The sequence below is a fragment of the Peromyscus leucopus genome, chromosome 2 (assembly GCF_004664715.2).
Source record: "Peromyscus leucopus breed LL Stock chromosome 2, UCI_PerLeu_2.1, whole genome shotgun sequence".
In the NCBI taxonomy this organism is placed as follows: Eukaryota; Metazoa; Chordata; class Mammalia; order Rodentia; family Cricetidae; genus Peromyscus; species Peromyscus leucopus.
Genome location: NC_051064.1, coordinates 17,082,401 through 17,106,163, shown reverse-complemented (window position 1 = coordinate 17,106,163; position 23,763 = coordinate 17,082,401). Strand labels below are relative to the sequence as shown.

Genomic DNA, 23,763 nt, shown 5'->3' with positions numbered 1-23,763 from the left:
TTCAAAGTCATCCTTGGCTACATAGTAAGCTTGAGGCTAGCTTGAAACTGTCTCACAACCCCTCTCTCCAGAGATAGAGATAGAGAGATAGAGATAGAGAGAGACAGGGAGAGAGAAAAAGGAGAAGAGGAAGAAGGCGAAGGAGAAGGAGAAGCTAAATCACAAATCATTCAAAAAACGTGTTCACAACCACAGCCCCATTGCTTAGGATGCTCTGTGCTGAAGCTGCAGTACTTTATATGCCCAGGAGAGAGGAGTTTCCTGGGTCTTCACAATTATGGTGTGATGTTCAAGCTCTTCTATTGGAACCATTGATAAAGTTCTTCCGGGGAAGTTTAAGGCATGGTGCTTTCTTGTTGGAAAAAGTTACAAACCACTCACAAAAGCCAGTGATATTTTCAGTGACAGATAGACAAGCTTAAAAATCCTCTTCTTTGGAGCTGGAGATGTAGCTCAATGGATAGAATGCTTGCTTAGCTCTGCCATGTCCTCCATTTATCCCCAGCACCGCGTAGACTGGGTGTGGAATGCCTACTTTGTAGTTTCAGTTTATGACATCTTGTGTATTATAACTCAGAACTCAGGAAAGAATGACATAGTTCTTTGTTTTTATAGCTGTTGTACTGACCAAAGTCTCAAGACAAATCAGTGTTAGGGTGACTGGAGAAGGCACTTAGAATATAGATACCGTGAAAGAAAAATACAAAGAACACAAATGTAAATTTTCCAGTGAGTTTTCACATCTAAATACTGTAAGTGCCTTGGGGAAAACGATTGACTGGCCTCATTAGTCTTTTAATATCTGGGGCAAAGACAACTTCAGAGTGTGCTCTGGGATGCCAGGGACTGCCACACAGTTGTCTTGGGAGAACGGTAAATAATCAACAGATGACAGAGACCGACTTACTGGGATCTTGGCCCTAACTCTCACATACATTTTCATCATAGACTTGAAGTGAATAATTAGCTAACATCTCACTTTCTTTCTGTCAAAGAACTCCAACCCATGGCTCAGACTAGCCACAGCTCTGTCCTGGTTTTACTTTTGGCCAAAATTTTATTTACTTTAATTAATTAATTATTTTTTTTAAAGCAAGGTCTTACTATGTATTCCTGGCTGTACTAGAACTCACTCTGTAGGCCAGGCTGGCCTTGAACTCACAGAGATCTGCCTGCCTCTGCCTCCCATGTGCTTAGATTAAAGGGATACTCAAATATACTCAGCTTTAACCACAGTTTTTAAAACTAAGGTGTTCTTGTGTTTCCCAAACTGATCTACTTTGTGCTTGAGTTCTCATAATTAGGACTTATTCTCTGAATACCTGTTTTGGTGGTCTCCCCAAAAAACAATTTTCTTTTATTTAATCCACCTTTCTGGCACACTGAGCAGGAAGCAACTGGTCCCTGCTAACATATCCCTAGATCTTCCCTAATGTGTGTCAATGTGTCCATCTTTTTAAATCTCATGTCACTCATCTATCTGCCCCTAATAAGTGCATCCTGCACTGCACCCATGAGCTGCTGCTGTAGTCCCTGTTTTGATCTACCTAACATCCTGGAACAGATTTTTACCCAGCGTCCCCAGGCTTTCCCACCCCAGTGGATCGCTATATATATTGATCTTTTGTTCTGTCATCTTAAGATGCTTTTGTCTGACAGTTGAGAGGAATGGGGAGTTGCTTTTTGGTTTTTGTTTGTTTGTTTGTTTTGGATAAGGCAGCGCTATGTAGCTCAGGCTGATGTATAAGTTGCTGGCCTGCAACTCAGTTCTCGCTGCCTTTGCTCCTTAGCTCTCCACACCCAGGTAGGAGAGAAAGATTTTGTAGCATCTTTTACCCTAGAGAAGTTTAGGTTGTAACTGGTTGTGTGGCATATAGCACTCTATGTTATGAAAAGAAAGGCCTGGTGTGGAAATGTAGTGCCCTGAGAGGTAAAGTGTGATGGTCTTTCAGTTCATTCACTGACTTGCTTGGGAGCTTAAGATATATCCTGGTTTTCAGATGAACTCTTAAGAGGCAAGATGAGGGTGTCTCCTAGGTGAATGCCTACTAGACACCAGGAGTCGACTTAGGAGTTTCCTTACAAGCATTGTGTGTATTCACTGTTGACAGTGGGTTGGGGGCACTGTTTGCCTTCACATGAGTGGGAGTGGGAGTGGGGGGTGCAGTAGAGCCTTACTAGCTCTCCACCCATCTGCATGAGGATAAAATGTACTGGGAAGAGGGAACCAGGCTTCCAGAGACATCCTGAACCTTAGGTGACTGTGACAAGTATTATTAGTCATTACTCACCTTTTTCAGGGACAGTGATAGGAGAATGGATCTGTTTATGCAGTGAGGAGGGACTTCTGTTAAAGAGAGTAGGTTTTATGCTTTTCCTTCACAGTCGCTGGGAAAGACTGTGGCCTTGCGCCAGGCCATAGGAGAGAGGTAAAGGGAGTGGAAAGCGAATGTCATCAGTGAACATTCACTATAGTCTCAAAGTCTGGAGTCACTGGAAAGATGTAGAAGATGACCTCTTTAAATAACTTTGTGGGCAGGAACTGGTAACAACTTATTTAAATGAGGAGTACATTGCCATGTGACTAAAATCAAGACTTAAAACAAACCTGAGAACTTGACCACATGCTTTGTCTGAAGAATTAAAAAAATTAGTTATTGTCGTCAGCACCTTGTCTGTGTATTTGTTTCCTGTTAGTAAATCCATAGAGATTAAAGTACAGACACTAGAAGTTTGTCTTAAATTTCCACATTTGTGAAATCACTACATAAAGCAGGGCTTTGACAAGTAGGAGTGATTGCATGTGTTTGGTTTGATCAAGATGAACACTTTATTGTCATCCAAGAAACGTGCTATTTGCTAAGGAGTTCTTTGGCTGGCAGGGCTTGAGCATAATGCTGTTTTCAATTTTCATTAGAAATGGAAGTCATGGGAATCACTCTTACTTCATAGGCCACAGAATAGTTTTACATTGATGTTCAAAGTACAGTGTAAAACTAGATGGAAATTCTTTGCCACAAAGGAAAGTTCTTCATTAAAACTTGAGTTCATTGGATTGTATATTATCTAAGATAAATTAGGTAACATATTCCCAAGAGATGTCATGGAAGATTGTAAAGAAGTTGGAAGGGTTAGGGATCTTGTGATGACCTGAGAGGAAGCAGAGCTGTGTGGCCAGGTGACAGGGTAAAGGAGGCTGTTGTGAGGTGTTTTATACAGAGCATTTGGTAGGACTCTCTTGCTGGACTTGTTAGAGTTCACCTAGTAACACTCAGATGATCAGAGCCGAGTGCTGTGGACAAGTAGACAGATGGTGATCCTCAAAAGGGCCCCGCGCTGATAACGATGCCAGGAAATGGCATGGCACACTGCAGCGAATGTTTCACATCGCTTCCCGCCTGGCACTTGGTGCTAGTTGTGCTTTCGGTACAGTCTTAGGAAATGAGTTAGTCGGTCTTGTTGGTTAATCCATGTACAAGTGCCCGTCCCTTTCCCTGGCCACAAGAGAGAGGAAGATGGGCTCGATCCTGAAAGACTGCAAGTTTATTTTCGGAGTCCATGCACATGTTATATACACAGTGATGAGCAAACACAACAGAGAAGAAGAGCAGATAATAGTGGGACTAGAACTGTGGCGTTTATCAGATTGACATGGTAATCCTTTCCTGTGAAAGTGTCCTTAAGTAACTGTTAGAATGCTTTGACTTCTAGGGTGTGTCAGGTAAACATTGTCCTTTCTACTTTCCCGTCCCCCTGCTCACCTGCTCACATTTGCATTCTCACTTCTAGCTGTAATTATCTAGAAAGGAAATCCACATCTGACCTCTCATGGATAGTAGTAAATAGGCAGTGACTTCTCATCCTTTTGTTTAAATAAGGTGGGGTGGGGAATGTCAGTGATGCCGGAAAGGGAAAAGAAGTATGATGCGTCTCCATTGACTGACATGTTCAAGTTAAGCTTTCAGTTGACCACAGGGGAGCAGGCAGGAAACACTAGGGCAAGACATAGATGTGAAGAGCAGTAAAAGAGGAAAGAGGCAGCCGATGAAACCCAAGGTGGCTTTCTCAAGAGTCACACACCAGCTGTGTGAGCCTGGTAAAGACACTTCTTAGAGTGACTGATGAAAAATGAAATGTGTACTCCTGCAAAGGAATCAGCTGCTGTGTGTAAGGCAGGCTGCTAGGAGGAGACCTAAGGCAGGTAGTGGGGTCCAGGGCCCACTGCGTAGCAAACCTATTTGGGACAGTTTTTTTTTGTTGTTGTTGTTGTTGTTGATATTTCGAGACAGGGTTTCTCTGTAGTTTTGCGCCTTTCCTGGGACTCACTTGGTAGCCCAGGCTGGCCTCGAACTCACAGAGATCCTCCTACCTCTACCTCCCGAGTGCTGGGATTAAAGGCATGCGCCACCACTGCCCGGCAAGGGACAGTTTTAATAGTTACAATAGTATACCTTGATTACTAACTAAGTGTTACAATAAATGGGATTCATTTTTATCCTCTCTTTCTCTCCCTGTGTGTGTGTGTGTGTGTGTGTGTGTGTGTGTGTGTGTGTGTGTGTGTCTGTGTGTCTCTGTGTGTATCTGTGTCTGTGTGAGTATGGGCTGCATGTGAATGTATACCCACAGAGATCAAAAGAGGGTATTGGATCCCTTGGAGCTGAGTTACAGGTAGTTGTAACAACCCAATGTGGGTGTTAGGAACTAAATTCTGGTCCTCTGGAAGAGCAAAAAGTGTTCTTACCTGCTGAGCCATCTTTCTCCTTCTCATTAATAAGTTGACATTTAAGCTTTTCTTCTTGAGACAGGCAGGGAGGATTTTTCAAAGCCTGGTTGTTGTTATTGGTCAGTAGAGCTCTACAAAATTGGAGTCCTGGGGTGGAGAGGGAGAGGAGGTGGGAAATGCATTAGCAAACAAAAGGCCTTGGGGTAATGAGTGCAGAGGAAGAGCAAAAGACCATTTGTGGCTTGTGGGTTAAACACTTGCCTTGGACAATGTCTTCTCTGGGAAGTAGCATGGAAGGTCCCTGCTGGGGCTTGGGGCCTTGCATCCTTTTCCTACTGTAAAGCCAGGTTAGTTAAAATTTTATAGTAAATGAGTTTCTCTAGTTGAACTTCTTTTGAACAACAGATACCATTAGGAAGCAAATCTAAAGCCAGTGTAAGGAAAAGATATCCCAGCCTAGGTGAGACCCTGAGCCTCGTGAAAATTGGTCCTCTGGAGTTGACTCTGCTGTGATGGGTCTAATGCAGCAAGGTAGGAAAGCTATGGAGCCCCAGACCAAGTGGTATGCTGCTATCAGTTTATTTATTGTGGCTCTTTGCTTTGTTTTCTATGCTGGGGATTGAATGCAGGGTGTTGTGCATACTAAGTCAGCATTCTACCTGTGAGCTACAGCTCCACCGCCTTGTTTCCGCAGTTCAGGTGGTAGGTACTGCAGAAGGGTGGTCATGATTGTGTTACTAGGATGGAAAGGAAGAGCAAGACACAAGAGACATTTCCAAGAAAAAATAATCAGAGCATGGATAGAGGGGAACGTTGACAACCAGATGAACTCTGCAGTGCACTTAGCTTTCGAGAACTTTGGACTTACTTTGGGTGTTTGTTTAAGGAATGGCCTCCCTGCCCTGATACAGACTCATGGAGTCCCAGTCTCAGAGAGGATCTGAGCAGTCATTTGGATACTTCAACCCAAGGCACTCTCAAGGTTTCAGCTACCTTTGCGGGGGGAGGGAGCAGCATGCAGATGGCACTACCAAGTGGTAGATGTGGTTACACAGGTACATTTTGACCTCTTTGGGGCTTGTCTCTCTCGTGGGTTTGGCTCTCTGAAATTCTTTCAGATGACTGTGACCAATTTTTCTATAGATACCTTCTGGGTATGTGGGAGAGCAAGAAGTGCTCATGCCTGCTGAGTTCTAAGCCTTTAGCCTCCCATTCTGCAAAAGCCACCTCTGTTTTATATGTGTTTATATAGTGTAAACATTGAGATTTGGTTACAAGATAATTTATAAAGCTTCTTTCAATTCTAATATTATATAGCAGTGAGAAGGTGGGAATGACAGGTAAAGTGTCAAAGGTCAGTTGATGGGAACAGGGACAGTCCTGGAAACTGACATTCAGCAGATTGCAGGCTTTGTGCTCTTGAGGGTAAAGGAAGAATAGTTTTCCCATAAAGTCTTTGAACCTAGTTCCATTTCTTTAATGCGCTAAGAATTGTCTTTAGATCAAATACATTTTTATGTAATAAAGCTTTTCTAGTCTTCTTTAGGCCAGAACAAATACACGTTAAAATATTGTTGCTAGAATGGAAATTAATGTTTTTTTTATTTTTTACAATCAAAATATAGAAAACTTAATATAGTATCATGTGTGAAACCATAGTTTTTATTTTAAAATGGAGACCTCAGAAAAGTAGAGTAACTCTTTTGATATGCTAAAAGACAGTAGTAAACATTATACTTTATTATTAAATCACTCTGTATCATCCCCATTTAAGAGAATTTAGTATCAGAAGATACAATATCAACATTGAAACTATGTATGAACCTGACATGCTGGCTCACCCTTGTGATCCTAGCCACATGAGGCCATATGAGGCGAAGGCATAGCCGTTTCAAAAACATCAGTCAAAAACCCTGTGAATGAGGGCTTTTAGAATAAAATTCCTAAGATCATATTGTTACCTATAAGTTGCAGCATGCAGGTGGTTGGAAAATATTACAGTGAATTATCCCAATAAGGTTTATTGTATTTTGGCAGTGATTTTTTTTTTTTTTTTTTTTTGTGATATATATTTTTTATTTTACAATACCATTCAGTTCTACATATCAGCCATGGGTTCCCCTATTCTCCCCCCTCCCACGCCCTACCCTTTCCCCCAGCCCACCCTCCATTCCCACCTCCTCCAGGACAAGTCCTCCCCCGAGGACTGTGATCAACTTGGTAGACTCAGTCCAGGGAGGTCCAGTCCCTTCCTCCCAGACTAAGCCAAGTGTCCCTGCATAAGTTCCTGGTTTCAAACAGCCAATTCATGCATTGAGCACAGGACTTGGTCCCACTGCCTAGATGCCTCCCAAACTGATCAAGCCAATCAACTGTCTCACCTATTCAGAGGGCCTGATCCAGCTGGGAGCCCCTCAGCCTTTGGTTCATAGTTCATGTGTTTCTATTCATTTGGCTATTTTTTTTCAATAATTGAGTAAAACTGAAATTTATTATATGCCACAGTCGTCCTAGGGACCTCCATGCTATATATATATATATATTGGCAGTGATTTTTATCCAACCTTTTTTTTCCAATCACCATGGCTGCCAGGACCTAAAAGCTGTCATATAAATTGTCAATAAAGTACAACATAGCAAACATGTCACTTCTAAAGTCACAATACACCAACCGTATGGATATTGATCAGAGAACACTGGAGTTTTAGGATATTTCCTGAGGGTTTTTGTTTTGTTTTGTCTGTGTCTGTGCTTATATATATATCAAATACTTTCCCTTGTTGTATCTTCCCTTAATATTCATATTTATCAATACCCTAAATTGAGAAATACATATTTTTACCAGGATGTATCTCTTTGCCTTGCTTTTTGCATTGTCGCTTAATATGAAAACACTTTGTTCATCTTCACTTTTGGGTTTTAATCAGATCCGTCAGAATTGACTTTTGATGAATTTTTCTTCTGTTATCAACTAAGCTTGATAAAAATTAATTTTCACAGTTAAAAATCCCCCCAAAACTTCACCATAAAACAATCCTTTTTTGTTTGTTTGTTTGTTTCTACATATCCCAAGCTGTCCTGGAACTCGCTTTGTAGACCATGCTGACCTAGAACTCAAAAACAATCCTTTTTTACAAGGCCAAATTATGCTATTAGTAGAGAATCATATTTTAGCTATATCATTAGATAAAAAGGGAGTGTAACTGCACGTAGTTCTAGTTGTGGCGGACGTGCAAGAGGCTGGCAGCACTGTTGCTTGTAGACGAAAAGGAGGCCCAGGCACTCTTGGTCTGAGAAGCAGGTACTTAGGTGCCAAGCTTTTACTGTGTGTTTTGTGGCATTATCTGAGTCAGAATAACAGGCTGCAGTGTGAGCCTGGGGCTCACTGGCGCAGGACTTTGCCCATCTGGGAGAAAGTAACTGTCCCTTTCCTGCCCAAGGGCAGTGGAGGGTCCCTGAGAGGAGGCTTGGTTCACAGGTCCCTTGTCACATTCTTTCCCTTTAGACGCAGTTCTCACCCAGACCATAGCATCATGGCCTCAAAGGACATGGGGAGGTTGACAGGGATGAGATACACACCACTGTCATGTCATGAGGTTGCTGTTTTGGGGCTTCCCAACTATGGAATTCTATTCTAGAAACTTCCAATGTGTCTTCTTTTTGTGGTCATCCCTTTGTTTGGGAAATACTGAATGGTTCAGCTTGACTATGGGAGTAGGGGCATGTGCCTGGCCATAGCTCAGCCTTGGCTCTGTGCTCTTGTACCTGCCCCCTTGTGTGCTTTCTGAGGGAAGGGACTAGGTCCACTATTCCTTCTCCTCAGCCTTTGGTGCAGCTTTCCCTTTGAGGCTATGGCCTCTCTCCTGACAGAGATTTAGGTGGTTTACAGGCTCCTTGGGGTTGGGAGTATGGATGGAACAGCTGGGGTCCTTTTGATGCTTTGTTAAATAGTGAAAAAGCTCACACCTTGAGCTCAAGTTATTTACTTAAAGTTCTCTGGAAAGATTTAATGACTAAAACTGAAGAGCTAACTTTAGTTTCAACAGCAAGTCTTTTGTTTTCTTGCTCCACCTCTTTCCAACTTGGTCCCTTTTTTATTGTGTTCTCTTTTAAAATGTTCAATTATTTGCAGCCATATTTTGGCTTGTATGTTATAGCAGTGCCTAAAAATACAATACCTTCTGTGATGCTTAATTTTGTCAGCCTGACTGGATTAAGAAATGCCTAGTGCATTAATGGGGCAGACTTTTGGGCATGTCTGTGAGGGCTTTTCCTGAGAGGGTTAACTGAGGAAGGAAGACCTGCTGGGAATACATAGTAGCACATCATGGCCCAGGCCCTAAAGGGAATATAAGTGCCGAAGGAGAAAGCCAGTAAGGTGACAGTTCTCTTTTCTCTGCTGTCAGATCCACCCAGATGGGAGCCACCTCACTTGGCCAACCTCACCTGACCCTGTATGGTGTGGTCATGGGCAAGGTCGGACTTCCTTGCTTTAAGGCATCATCACCATCTCAGGGCTTATTACCACTCTCCTGGAGGTCTTTAAATCTCACCAGCTAGAAACAGCCCTGTAAATAGGGGTGGCCACACAGGCTGCAGGGGAGAATTATACCAAAGATGGAAAACAAGACTTTTCATTACTTTTGGAAAAGTTACTGCTTAGTGTTTGAAAATACCCTACATTTGCAAGTTTTTGAGGCAGAAAGGTAGAAGGGGATGAGGGTTGAGAGAGATTTTTGGATTTTTTAAGAAAAGGTAATAAGGGGTACCTGTGTGGAGACCATGCTTGCAGCTGGGAGGTTGTAGAATCTCCTTAACAGAGGTGACATCAACTCCAGATGCAGAAACTTCCAGAATCTCCTTTTCTTTTTATGTGAAGGTTGCCAGCATGGAATAGGTACCTTTATTTGAAGAGTCCAATCTTTGGACATAGTTTCTCTCTTCTTTTATACACTAGAGACGGTCTTTCACAGATGAAATTATAGGAGAAAAACTAAACCACAATGCATTCATTAACAGTTACTGTTTTCTTTGTCAGTTCAAAGAACTTACCTGCATCCTAGTGAGTGCTGTAGTCTGATTTGTTAGCTGATGGCAATGACACTGAATTCTACTGCTAGTACAGTAGTAACTTTCAGAAAGGAAAATGGTGATTTCAGCAGGTCAGTTTTGAGACAAGACCTTTGCTTTTGTTCTAATGGTCAGAACCATCATCCGAAAGCCTTTTACTGACCAGCACAGGTGGCATAGGGCTCTGATACATAGCGTCTACCCGGAAGAAGGTGGCCAAGCCTGATGAAGACCCGAGCATTATGGCAATTTGAAAACCAAAGAGAGATTGCACAGCCAATAAAGGTTTGTGAAAGTCCCAAGAGTTGAATTGGGCCACTGTGATGTGACTTTAGCTCTGTTCATTTTGTGATTCTTTTCATTCTGGATTATTGCTATGTGTTAAGTGTAAGCCATGTATGGGGGATAGGAGAACGAGCAAATCAAGTAAGAGGGAGACAGTTAATAAAAAGACAGTCAGATGTGTCCATACAGGGTTAGAAGCAATGAAGACAGAAAATAATGTTAGTATGATGGGAATGGCGGGTGTGAGAGGAATTCCCATGCATTGCTGGGAAACTATTTCTGAGGTCGCCTTAGGATCTAGCCATGCCTCGGGGTGTGCAAAGTCTTGAGGGCAGGCGATGAGGCTGCAAGGATGAGGTGAAGCATTCTGTCAGTGCTACCCCCTTTCTTGTGTCAAGCAGAGCAACTGACCATACTCATAAAGGAACTAACGCTCTTTCTTGGGATGAGTGTGCTGCACCAATGGAAGATCTGAAGGCCTAGAGAGAATCTATGAGATCTCTTTCCTCACAGACTCAACTGAGAGAAGTCTATGCCTAAAACTTGCTACAGTAAGTGTACACCTTTAACTCAGGGGTAATATTTTGTTATGTAACAAATAGCCAAGAGAAACAATTTAAAGCAGGGAAGGCTTAGTTTGCTCACTGTTTCAGAGGTTGTGGTGCAGAGGCCAGCTACTCCTGCAGGCCTGTGATGAAGCAAAGTAATCACAGGGATGGGAGCATGTTGGGGAGGAGGCTGTTTATATCATGGCCACACAACAGAGAAGGTAAGAGAAAGTGGGCCACCTCTGCTGGCCCATGGCTCATTCTTCCCATTTTGCTCCCTTTGGGCCTTCATCCTATTGGATGATGCTGTACATTCAGGGCAGATCTCTCCTTCCCACCTTCAGTTGTTGTTCCAGATACCAAACATTTCTGGACTGCCCTCTCAGACATACCGAGAAGCGTGCTTTCCTTACTAATGCCTTAGACATTTCTCACTCTAGTTAAGACTCACCATCACAGATTATATGGGCATAAGCTGCAATTGTCAGTCACAGGGTTCTCTTCTGGGTTGGGGTCAGTGCTGGCCTTATAGGTCTGAGTAGTTCTTTTCTTGGACTATGACTGTACAGCACCCATGGGAAGGGATGCTTACACATAGCATCTAGCAGGAAGAAGGTAGCCAAGCCTGATAGAGATGACAGTCCTATGGCAGTCTCAATAACACAGAAAGATCACATGATCAATAGCTATCTAGGAAAAGATTCATGAATTTCTTAAGAGATGAATTGGGCCACTATGGAACTTCATTAAGTAGGTTCATGTGTTTGATTCCTTTTATTCTGGGTTGTTTTTATGTGCCAAGTACAGTGTGAAATATGGAGTATAGGGTGATAAGAAAAACAGGTAGGAATCCTCTCAGAACTTGGAATGGGGGAGGGAGGCATAATCAAAAAGCCAGTGGGATGTATCTTATAGTGTCAGATACAGTGATGACAATCAGGAAATAATATTAAAATGATGGCAGTGGTGGGGGTGACAGAAATCGCCATGGCTTGAAAACTTTTTTGGAGATGAGTACTGGAGTGAGGTCTGAGTGTCATGAGGGATCTAGCTGTCAGTGAGTCCAGTCAGTGAGCAGAGCCTTGCGGGCCAGAGACGAAGCTGTAAGGAAGAGATGGAGCGTTCTGTGTGGAAGCATATGCAGGGAAGGGGTATGTGTTGAAGGCTGGAGAAAAGGCTGACAACTGCTATTGTAGGTCTTGGTTGATGGGACAAGGGTGAGAGCTGTGTGTCTTTGAGTGTACCCGGAGGTGGGTAGTTACTAGAATATGCATGAGTGTGTGTCATGGAAGCTTAAGGAAGCCTGTGGGACTAGGATTCTGAAATGTAGTTCCCATGACCTGTGGCATGGGACACTATAAAACACAATGTCCAGTTGCATCCTGTTAGAGGTTGAGTAAAGTCTGTAGTCTGGGTTGAGCCGCTGAGTTCTTCCGTCTTCTTCAGAGTGAAGGGTATCTTCAATATGAGTGCCTCCAAAGAAATCCCAAACCTTGCTGAATGCGGGGACACAAGGTCCTGTCTTCTTAGATACAGTAGGTTGCTTTCATAAACCAACAGCTAGTTGTGGGATTTGTTTCCTGTAAATGCATGTTCTTTATTCTAGAAAATGTTTTCAGTCAAGCAATGTTAAAGTTTAGCCAATCAGGGTTGATAGATAAAACAAGTATGTGTAAATGTTCACTTTTTTGAATAATCACGTATTATTTTCTAAAAGAACAACTTGCTCAGATGTTGATGGAAGTCTCCCGAGAATGTGTCTAGGCAGTGAAAGGTTTCCTGGCAGTGATTGAGCAGTACTGTATGGGCAGCTGCACTTGAGCTCTTCAGAGGTTGATTTTGATGTGTGTAGTCTTTACATCCTATTACATTTTTGAAAGATAAACTGATACAAGAATGATTTGCCAAGGCCAGCAGCGCTTCCTTTTAAAACCTTGGCTCAGTGTACACATTGAAGGGATGGGGGAGTAAGATAAAAGCATTATAAATATGAGGTTAACTGAATTCAAATAGAAGGTTCGCTCAAGTTATTGCATTCCTTAGAAAATAAATACATTGAGCATATGGTTAAGATTGATCAAAAACGTATTCTGTATGCCAGTGATTACATTCCCATCTGTGATTAAGGTTTTCTGTCTGCATCTGGCTTTCACATTATATTTCTGTAACAAGAATCCTTTATATAGCAGAGTTCACTTTCTGTATTTTCTATTAGCTGCAGCTTGAACTACTGCACACATCGCAGATTTAAACATGTGCTTTTCATTACTTCATACCATTGAGAAAAAGTAATATTTGTTTGGGAATGTATGTTTTCCACAATTTCCATGGTAATACAGCACATTGAGCTTTTTTAATAACACTCTTGTAGAGCTACAAATTGTTGGGGGGCATTCTATCCTTAGTGGAGCTCAGCTTTCAGACTTTCCTCAGTGTATGTGTGCCCCCCCATGAAGAGGTTTTGTGAATTTGAGGGCTGAGGGTTGAACAAAGAAATTATTAAAGATAAAGGAAAATTTGGAAATCTTCCTGTCATTGATGTGTGATAGATACTTTACTGTGGAACAGGTACACAAATGTTTGAACATATATGTCATAATGTTGATTACTGTTGTTCACTTTATTACCATTTCATATGGGAAGAGTTTAATGTTATGAGATACAAATAGACTCCAAGTCCAGGGATTGGCTAGCTTCTCCTCTCTCTCTCCCTCCCTTTCCCTCTCTCTCTCTTCCTCCTTCCCTCCCTTTTTCTTTCCCCCTCCCCTCACTTCCTCTTTCCCCCTCTACCTTCTTTCCTTTCAAAAGTCTATTGATGGTGGTATAATGTTTCACGTAGGAGGAGCTGAGGGGAGGGTGCTGATGAGTGACTTCAGGTGTGCATTCTGTGGTGTTTGATCGTGTATTTGTATACTCTGCTAACATTTGAACATCACAAATGTGCACATTTGAAGGATTTGGTAACATTGTCTTCCTGCTAACTCACTAGTCCTCCTAAGGAAGATGCTGTAAGTGAAGTTCAGAAATGGAGCCCTGTGTTCTGTCCAGAATGATGGCTTCTCGTCATGTAGTTTGCCTCTCAGAGGCCCTTTCTTCACATGATACTTTTATGTACCTCAGAACTGAAATTGTTGACACTGTTTTTTGTTAAAAAGAGGCCTAAGTCTGCATGTATAGGAAGAAATAGACACACACCAAGGTTTATTTCCTCAGCTTCATTTGTTCAGAGGGGACAGTCAATTGTGGCTCATAGCTGACACACAAGACGTCATTAGCTCATGTCTTTTGTTGACAGTTGCTCTCTGATGTCTTTTGTTGACAATTGCTGAAGCAAAAAAATACTATCATATGTCATGACTGAAATCTAAAAGAAAAGGTCCATCCACTTTCTTTTTTGCCCCAATTTTTTGTTTGGCCTCTGTTTTTATTTTCACTTATTTAATTTTTTCTTGCCTTGGCATAGAAGCATGGGAAATGACGAAGTTGGTTTTTATAAAGAAATATATTGCATCTTCCAGATGTAGTCCTATTTAGTATTTACAATTGTATTTATTTCTCTCTTTCTGAATGGCCCCCCTCTGCCCACAGTATTTAACTATCTATATAATTGGAATATGTTGTAAATATCTATGTATCTTGGTTACTTTTTGTTTGAAGTATTTCCTTTTTCATTTGTTAATAAAAATATTAGTTTTCATAGCAAATTAGATGTTTTCAGTTTCTAGCTGATTGGTTTTGATGTTCTTTGAGATAATTCCCAACAAAGGAATATCTAGTACCGTATTTTCCCTAATTTGTGAATATTTTATTTTATTTGACTATAAAGAACCAGAAACAACCATTGACTCACAGCAGAGCCACATGGTGGCATATCAAAGACTCAGATACTTAAATGGAATACTTCTTTGAAATATATCAGAGCAGGGCCACTAGACTGTTTCAACTCATGACCCCTTCTGTCTGATAAATTTTTACATGATCCTGTATGTATAGGTATATAAAATAAATACATGATAAATCAAGCACTGATAGTAAATCATAAATAATTTTATTTTAAGATAACACGTTGATATGTACTTCTTCCTTTTGCTAAAGTTGAAAACGTGTTTGGTTACTAATTACTTTCTTACATAAAAAGTTAAGTCTTGGCTGAACATTTAACACTGGAAGGTTTTGTGCATCTTCAACATTTTTCAGAGATGGTCAATGTTTTGATTTTATGAGTATCAATACTGAGAATGCTGCTTTGCATAAATTCATAGAACAAAATGGCAAACTATGTTTAGGGCCATTTCAGAGATTGTTGAATCTTCTGCCCTCTTCCCAAGCCAAAATTAAGTTAATGATTTTTTTTTTTTAATGAAACTCAAGTCAGCAACTCAAACATCAATTTTTTGAAACCAAATACACTAGTACACTAATTTGATACATGCTGAAGAGTTACATTGGAAACTATGAAGTCTTTGTTTTCTGTAATTAAACCCTTCTGATGTTTCTAGAAGATCAGAGAACTCCATATGTCCAGTAGCAACACTGCAATTCATAATATTCAGCAACCTCTAATCTGAGCTGAGGTATTTCAGCCAGCAGCCATTGGCATTGTGGGATGGCATACACAACACACAGGGCACATGTGTGCTCAGAACTAAGGTTGCAGTGAAGCCATGTCATAGAGCTTGGGCAAACACTGCCAGAAGTACCTCAGTCCCTGCCGATTTTGAGTTTTTAATTAACTGTTGGCTGTAGTCCTTGTGGAAGCCTTTTACCGCTGCCTAATTTTCATGACCTCCATATTCAATTAAGTGACCCCATATAGGGCTGCAACCCACAGTTTAAGGAGCTGTTCACACGAATGTATTTACCCACTGAAATCCCTAAGAAGTAATTAGGCTAAAAATACAGCATCATCTATGGTAATATTTTTGAGATAGCTTTTCTGAAGCTATTTTCTTTTGTATTTATTGAATTCCTACTTGATGTGCATATGGTTTTCTTAAGCCCTTATAGTTCGTAGGTTGTAGGAATTCAAGAGAAAATTGAATCAATCGTTGTGTTGCTTGTGGGGTTCATGCTACTGGGTCTGGCAGTGGTAAGTGAGTAGTAGGCACACAATGGAGTTTCTGAATGGATGAAAACATCGTTGCCAATCTAGCAGGGAAAGGGAGAACATTTGGATCTCATAGAAGAAGAAAGTAGAGATTTACCATCTGACAGACTGGTCCACCAACAGTTTCTGAACTAAGATTTCTTCTCTCCCTCCCTCCCTCCCTCCCTCCCTCCCTCCCTCCCTCCCTCCCTCCCCCCTCCCTTCCTCTCTCCCTCCCTCTCTCCCTCCCTCTCTCCCTCCCTCTCTCCCTCCCTCCATCCCTTTTTTCCTTCCTCTCTTTCTTCCCTTTTCTTTGCTTTTTCTTTCTTTTTGGAGGCAGACTCTTTCTCTCTCCTTTTTTCTTTTTAATGCTGGTCTGGAATTCATAATGCAAACTCTTGGCAATTCTCCTGTCTCACTTTCCTGTGTGCTCAAATTTTAGGTTTCACATGCCATATCTAGCTTTAAGATTTCCTAAAGTAGCCAATCACATCCAGATTATTCTTCATGATCATCAATTGTTTTCAACTATTGTAGCTAATAATGACAACTTTGACGTTTCAGATGAAGGAGAGAGTGTGAGTACTTTGTTCTGAAAGAGCATAACTTGAAAAAAATAAATAAAACTTCTAATGTCCAAAGAGTGTTCTAAAGAAACTATGTCTCACCAGTTACTTATTTACTTTTGAAATGGGTAAAGTGTAACATTTCCTCTTAAGGTATTGGTGGATGTATGTTTTAAAACCAACTTAAAAAAAACTCTGGAGTTCAGAAGGTGTACCTTTGAGTCAGATGACTGACAGGTTCAGAGTCTCCTAGAACACCTCTTCCAGGAACTGAGGAAATGGGAAGTGTTTGGAATTCTGCCACAACACAGAAGAACGTGTATCTGTTTCTTAAACAAACACAAAGCTGGCCTGGTTTATCATGTAAATAGATGGGCGGAATGCTTTAGCCTGGTTGTGATGTGTGCATTTTTTTTCCCCTTTGTTGTTGTCAATAGAAAAAATTGATCTGTGGGCTGGTGAGCTTATCTGTGTCCCAGTCAGAACAGCAGAGGAAATTAGCAGAGCGCTTGGTGGAGAATGATATCTGTCAAAAGAAACACTTGGAGAGCGCTGAGTGTAGTGATAGGTGACTGCCGGAAAAAGGGCAACTTTGAATATTGTCAAGGTAAGGACCAGATACGTATTTTGATTTTTGCCGTTTACTTTATGTGTCAGAAAAATCACTCTCTTGTTTTCTCCCAATGAGTTATAACTGTGAAGTTTTTCTCTATCTTATTCTAGCACCTGTTGATAGAGTTATATGTACATTTTAACCACTTGTGTGTGGAGTCTCTGGGTGTGGGATTGGGTGGAGATCAATATGCCCAAGGGAGTTCTGCTTAATAGTTTTGGGTCTAATGATATCAAATGATCAATTATCAATTTTTTTCAGTTTCTTGTCATGTTTCATCACACATCTATTAGAAACTGAGCAATACTTGGAGTAGAAGAGTAAAAACTATGCCATGATTTTGTGTTTATTGCAACGAGGGAATGGTGTTTTCTCAGCTTGTTGACTAAACAGGCAAGCAAGTCATTTTCAGATTATGAATTCTTCTGATGGATTTTGATAAAAAAAAAAAACTTTGAGGTGATCATCACTTCATGAGCAGAATTCATATCTTATAGACACATTTTTAAAAAGTGATGTCTAATTTAGGAAAACACCAAGTATAGACTATGTGTATATTGGCACTTGGCTAGAGGCTTCTGAATATCTGCCCTGAGCCACGGGCGGGGTGTTAATGACCCTGTAGCAAGCTCTGCTCCAGGTTATGCTGGCAATGGACTTGGTCAGAGGCTCCACTCATAAGAAACAACTGTGCTAAGATGAAGCTGAAAGTCCACACAAGTGTTGTGTGATGCTGGTTGGCACTTGTGTAACTGCCTGACTTCGTGCAAAAGGGAAGAGCAGAATACTCAGCTTCTCTGGCCATTGCTTTGGAAACATCCCTGCTGGCCCCTGTCCCACAGTCTCAGCTCCATGCAGGCCCTAATTCCTCAAAACACTTGCTGGCTTGTTATTTTTTTGGTTGTTGTTGTGGTTTATTTGAGACAGCCTAGCCAAGAGTGGCTTTGAACACTTGATCCCCTCGTGGTGGAATTACAGGTGTGTACCACACTGACTCATTGACTGGCTTGAAGTTCTCAGGAAAATGTCGGTAAATGGGTGTCTATTTAAGAGCACAGAAAATGAAATAATTCCTGGTGGAATTGTATAGTCTTCCGGGTGGAGTTCTGCAACTTCGTGTCTGAGTCTATATTTCTTTTCCTTTGGTCCCTCCTTCATTTAGTTTTGTCTTTCTATGCGACTAGTGAGAGACACCAAGCCAAAGGAGAAGTCAAGGAAGGCAATTGTGTTAGCTAGATGAGATTTCCCACATTTGCTTCCACCTTCTTTCATAACTATGGACTCCTGTTATTAAACATTAATTTTGACAATTCTAATCTTGGTTGACTAGACTTCCACAGTTTTGCACAGAGAAAAAGAAAGGTGTCCATACTGTAACTCACAGGAAACAAAGTATTGAGGACACCCATCCCTGATTTAGAATGGTTTTCTGTGTTTTAGCATCTGAACAAAGTCAGAAAAGAACTCAGCGTTTTGCCTTGTTATCTCTATAGGGGTTCAGAGTATATGACAAAAATATCTAAAGTGGTACTTAAATATTGGAAAAGATATTGGATTTTAAAACTTGAGTACATACTGTAGATATGTAAAATTATCATCTCTATTCACCCCATCCCACAGCAATCAATCTCATTCTCTTCCGGTCACATGGAATACATCTGTGGCATGACCACACTGAATTGCTTCAGGGTGGAAAAGCCTGTTGAGAGGAACAACAGTATAGGGCCTGCTCCTGCACACACCTTAGTATGTCTGCTTGTTGTAATATGCAAATCCTGAGCCCCCAGCATCATACGGCCCAGATTCCATGTAGAATTTCCTCCCCTTGTAGCTTTCTTTGGCTCTGTGTGTGTGAACCTTAAAAGTCATGGGTATTAATAGACATGATGACATGCTTTAAAACTTTCAGGTTTCCTTTGTTTTTCATGTTGTGTTAAAACGCACTCCTAGTTATTTCTTCCACTTCGTGATAGCAATAGCTGTATAGAAATACGAGCTTGAGAATTGAGTTCACCCAAGAAGCCAAGAAGAACAAAAACCCGCACACACTTTGCATTTGCAAGCACCTGGAATCCATTGGGTTCCTGGAGTTGTAATTTGGAAGCAGACAAAGCAAAGAATTACCAGCTGAAAAGCTGGCGCTGTGAGTGAGAACAGCCTGAGGAGGCGCCAGAGTCTGGCTTGTGTGGGGACTTTGAGGCTGGGAAACAGAGCCCAGGGGCACACTGCCAGCTCGAGTGGAAGCTGGTGACACTAAAATGCTGCTGTGTTTTACTTCTGGTGGTTTCTCTGTTTTGTTTTATGGTTTCTTTTGGTGCTTGGAGTGAACTTCAGGGCCATGGGCATGATAAACTCACAGTGGACCACTGAACCACACGGCTAGGCCCGGCTCTGGAGTCCTGCAGCATCCCTAGCATGCACAGACCCAGTGCATGCTTCTCTAGAATGTAGGGGGAGCTGTTCTTTCCTAGTAAATGTCCTTGTGAGGGTTACATGGCTTTGGAGCCACTGGGAGTGGTATCTTGCCTGAGAAACTTGCTCTTACAAACTCTTAAGGACACTTCTGACATGGGTCTATTACCGTATTTGGTATACTAAAAATAAAAATCTCTTGGCTTCCAGGATCATGAAAGGGAAGAGTGACAGGAAATGCATGCAGAGTGCTGTGTGTTTAATATTCCTGCATTTGGAATGGGATATTGAGGTAGTACCAATTTTTATGTATTGCTAGATTCTAGAGCCATATTAATATTAGCAAAGAGAATGCCTTATCAACAATGCCTTACACACCTTTGAGCATTAGTAGCAAAACAGGAAAGTTCATTCTTAAGTAAAATTGCTTTTTTAAGCAGAGCCTGTATTTATTTTATTTCAGGTTGGTTTTTTTTTTCTTCTGTCATGTTTGAAGGTATGATAGCATTAATGGCTCTGCCCCACGTGGAGCTTTGAGCGTATTGTAGCATTGCACACTGATCCCAGGTCAGTGTGATGCGTGAAATCAATTTATTTGAATCTCTTTGCCTCTATAGGAATTTGGCAGCGTGCCAGTTGTTTTCATTTAATGTTCTTTGTGTTGCACACAGACAAGCAGGCATGCTTTTGTGTTCTTCCCTCTTTTGGTCTCTGTCTCTTGCAGCCAATATTTTGCTCTGGATTTTGAAATGAAGGGAGACTATATTGTGTATATGATGCCCAATCATTGCTTCATATGCGCACAAACATTAAGTGTGACTTTCTTATCTTTTAGGAGAGATTTTTTTCACCTTCATGACCCTCAGTGTTGTAGTATACATAAAACATACTTAAGAATTTTGCTTAAATAAGATTCTTAGTGAAATCAAACAGATTGTAGGTGTTAATTCCTGGTATTAATGACAATTATCAAAACCTGAAACAATTGTATAAGGTACTATTACCAGAAATATTTAAGCTGTGAACTAGGTTATCAGAAACCATTTTGGGGAACATTTACTGAATCTGAAGATTTACCTTTTAATTCAGCACACATTAAAACAGTGTAGTAATAATGCTTTTTCTTTAAACCCTTTTGATGAAGACAAGGCTGTATGAGCTGAGTTTATTAGCTGTGAATCTCTTCTAGAGTTCTGTGATTTGGGTAATTGCTTTTTCAAATGTGCAGGGTAATGTCTGGGAGTGGCACAGAGACCATTCTTACCGATAAGTCCAGATCCGTGCCTGGATGTTTTTGTAGGCAGCAGGGATTGTTTCTGGGTCAGATTTTGGAAGAGGTGGAGAAAGGAAATGCTGGCGAGTGGAAGGAGACTGTTCTATTGATGCTTCGGGCAGTTCTTGCGGAAGTTGATATGCAGAACCATGGAGCCAAGGCTTCAGGGTCAGGCTCTTACCCAGCAGCCCAGCTTCCTTGTTTAATTACCTGAAGAGCAAAACAGTCAGCCTGGGAGTGTGTGAAACCCCAGTATCTCTTGCAGCCTCCTGGCGCTCTGACATCCTGCAAGGCCAGCCCTGTCTGTCCGCCAGCGTCAGGCTGGTTCACGCCTGGGTTCCTTTCTTCCAGGAGGCATTGTGTGTAAGAGGGTTTGGCTGTGAATCTGAGATTCCTGCCAATGCTGAGTCCCCTGCTCATTCCTTCTGGTCTATACTGACAGATAGGCTTGGCTTTCCTTTCTGTGAAGGATTTGAAGATGTGGCTCTTCCGTTTCCTACTTCTGGCCTTGCTGTGGCCCAAACGCTTTCACTCCACCATGTTAACCAACAGAAGAGTGAGATCTTATTTTTCAAATCTGTGTGATAGCATCCTGTGTGATGCCATTGTGTGGTCAGACTCAAATAATTCAGTGTGGATCTAACAGTTCTCAGATGACATATTTAATCGTATATGAAAATAGAATGTCCTGTTTTTAAACAAAAGGTAATAGAATTTTTGACATTGGATCTTTCTCTTTTTTCTTGGAATTGGAATATAGTGTTGACATTTACAGTGGGAAGGGGCACACACCCTTTGATGAAGCTGGAGGGGGTGAGAAATAATATTGGTTAACAATATGTCTAACTTTGGGGGACTCGCACAGGGAAAATATTCTAAGAAGTGCTTGGAGATGAAGCCCTTTGAGAGATCTCCCGGATATCACAAGATGGTACCTTCCCCAGAGGAAGTCTGGCAGCTCCTTTATCTATAGTGTGGACTGATGAAGTGTCCTCCCTGTGGGTGGGGAGCAAGAGTGGTTGTACTTTTTCCTTCAAACTCAGAGGAAAGTGTGACTCCATGTGCAGTCATTTGGTTTTTCCAACGACTTCACTAGGATTCTGTGATACAGTCTGAAGGATGTTTACCCTTTAGAGGCACACGTTTGCCTACATAAGTATAAATAAGAGTTGTGGGCATGTAAAAAGAGCAGTTTCTTCTTTTGAACACTGCAGACACACAGCTCAGCTCTTGCCAATAGGTTCTGTGCACCCCTTCCCTCCAAATCCAAAAAGCGATTGGGTTTTGTAGGAGAGTATTTGACGGGAACTGTTTTTGAAACTTTTAATTCCTGTTATATTTGTGGGTATAATGCCTGTGTTTGAGTATTTGTATGCTGAACCAGGAGAAAGTGTATAATCATTAAATAGCCGGAATCGCCTGGTGTACCTGGCGACAGACCTGGCCAGGTGGTCTGTTACCCAACAGGCATTAAGTAACTGCCTGAGTTCCCTATGGGCAGGCTTGTTCCTGTTTATTTATGTAGCAGCCTGCTGCATTTCCTACAGTGTATTTCTCTTTTCAACATCAGTATGCTCGGGGCAGGGGGCGGGGGACATAGAAATATCTTTTTAGCCACTGTCGTCAACATTCCTAACTCATTCTCCACAGACTCTTCATTACATCCCACCCTGCCTCCCGAGCTCCCACCTTTTCTAGTTTTTCCTCAGTCACTGCTTTCTAGAATGAAGGTGGTCGTAGTCCTGGGGACAGCACTGGGTTTAGCAGGGGAGGACTTGACTGAAAGACAAATGGCCAGAGTTGTGGTTTTCAGGTGAGTTTGCGCTGTCCCCCTGGAGTAAAAGAGACAGAAATGGTGATAGGGAAGAGAAGAGAATGGGTCGGAATCACGCTGGCCAAGAGCCGGTGAACAATTGTGTTAGTGACCTGGACCTTGTGTCAGCCTACCAACGGGAAAGGAAAAGGGACATACATTTTCACAGAAAAAGCAGTTCTTTTCTGAAAATGCTAATGAGACATACAATTAAGGATAATTTTATAAAGTTGAAGTTTCTAAGTGGACTGAGCTGAGGTTCGAAGATTGGAAGCACTCTCTTGTATTTCCTATATTTAGGACCATACAGCAATGGATTATATTCTGCCTGCTCTCATGGCGGGGAGGAGTGTGAGTGACGAAGGCCTCTGGGGTCATTATAAAACATTAATTTTAAAATTCACCTTGATACTATAGGAGATATGCTATGCTGAGAATTATTTGGGCAGATAAAACTCATTTTGGAGTGGAATTTGGTAATAAAACTCAAAGTTAAGAGTTTTTTTTTGTTTGCTTCAGTAAGTCTGACGCTATATACAAATGTAACAAATTAATGTGTGTGCATAGATTTGAGAATTTGCAATATAGAGAAATAGAAGTGGGAGTTTGCTCGAGATAAAAAGTACTTAGGGAAAAATATGACGAGAAAAAAAAAAAAATCTGGGTTCTTCATATTGCTGTGTTTTTGCTCCACCTGGTGGATTTTGTTGAAAGTGTTTTAAGTCTGTGTTAATGAAAAGAACTAGCCCCTAGGCAGCACCTCTGACCATAGCAAGAATCTCTTTGTTGACGATTAAAATACTCCTGTGTTTATACTTCTTGTTCTGTTCTTTTATTGCATTAAAAGCAATATATATTATATAGAAATATATTTGGTTCAATGTGTAATATCCTCATTTTAGAAAATTTTAAAAAATCATCACATAAAATCTCACTGCACAGAGTCGTGGCAGCATTATGATTATTTCTAAATCATTACATGTGTGTTTTGTTTGGATATAGCCTTATACTCCAAAGCCACAGCTGACCTGGGACTTGCTGTGTAGATCAGGCAGGCTTCGAACTTGTGGCACTCCTCTAAGCCTCTACTATTGAGTTGTTTTTAAGGATAGATGTCACCAGAAGAGATCCAGTTTGCATTTTTTTATTTATTTAAAAATATGTGGAATATTTACTATTAGGCCAAAGAATGATGATGGGTATCATGCTGATTATAATTATTTTTGAATAAATACTTTTCAGGCTCAAAAGGGGTGGTGTGTCAGTATTTCATTGCGAGTCCCGTCTAAGATACAAGGGTAATCGAGATCAGGTGCCTTATGAATTCATGGGGTTGGTGAAGCCTGTTGTTGCTAGCCCTACACAGATTGCTTT

General features: G+C 41.3%; 1 protein-coding gene across 5 annotated transcripts in view; it reads left to right on the top strand.

Annotated features, from left to right (window-relative positions):
- Runx1t1 (RUNX1 partner transcriptional co-repressor 1) overlaps window positions 1–23,763 on the top strand; it is a 153,874-nt gene that overhangs the window by 11,769 nt on the left and 118,342 nt on the right. For 3 of the 5 annotated variants that reach the window (XM_028871606.2, XM_028871608.2, XM_028871607.2), the window contains exon 2: window positions 16,716–16,885. The exons of the other annotated variants lie outside the window; for them this stretch is intronic. In XM_028871606.2, the coding sequence (XP_028727439.1) occupies window positions 16,798–16,885 (88 nt within the window). In that variant the 5' untranslated portion in view covers window positions 16,716–16,797. The remainder of the gene's footprint in view (window positions 1–16,715; window positions 16,886–23,763) is intronic. 5 annotated transcript variants of the gene reach the window in all.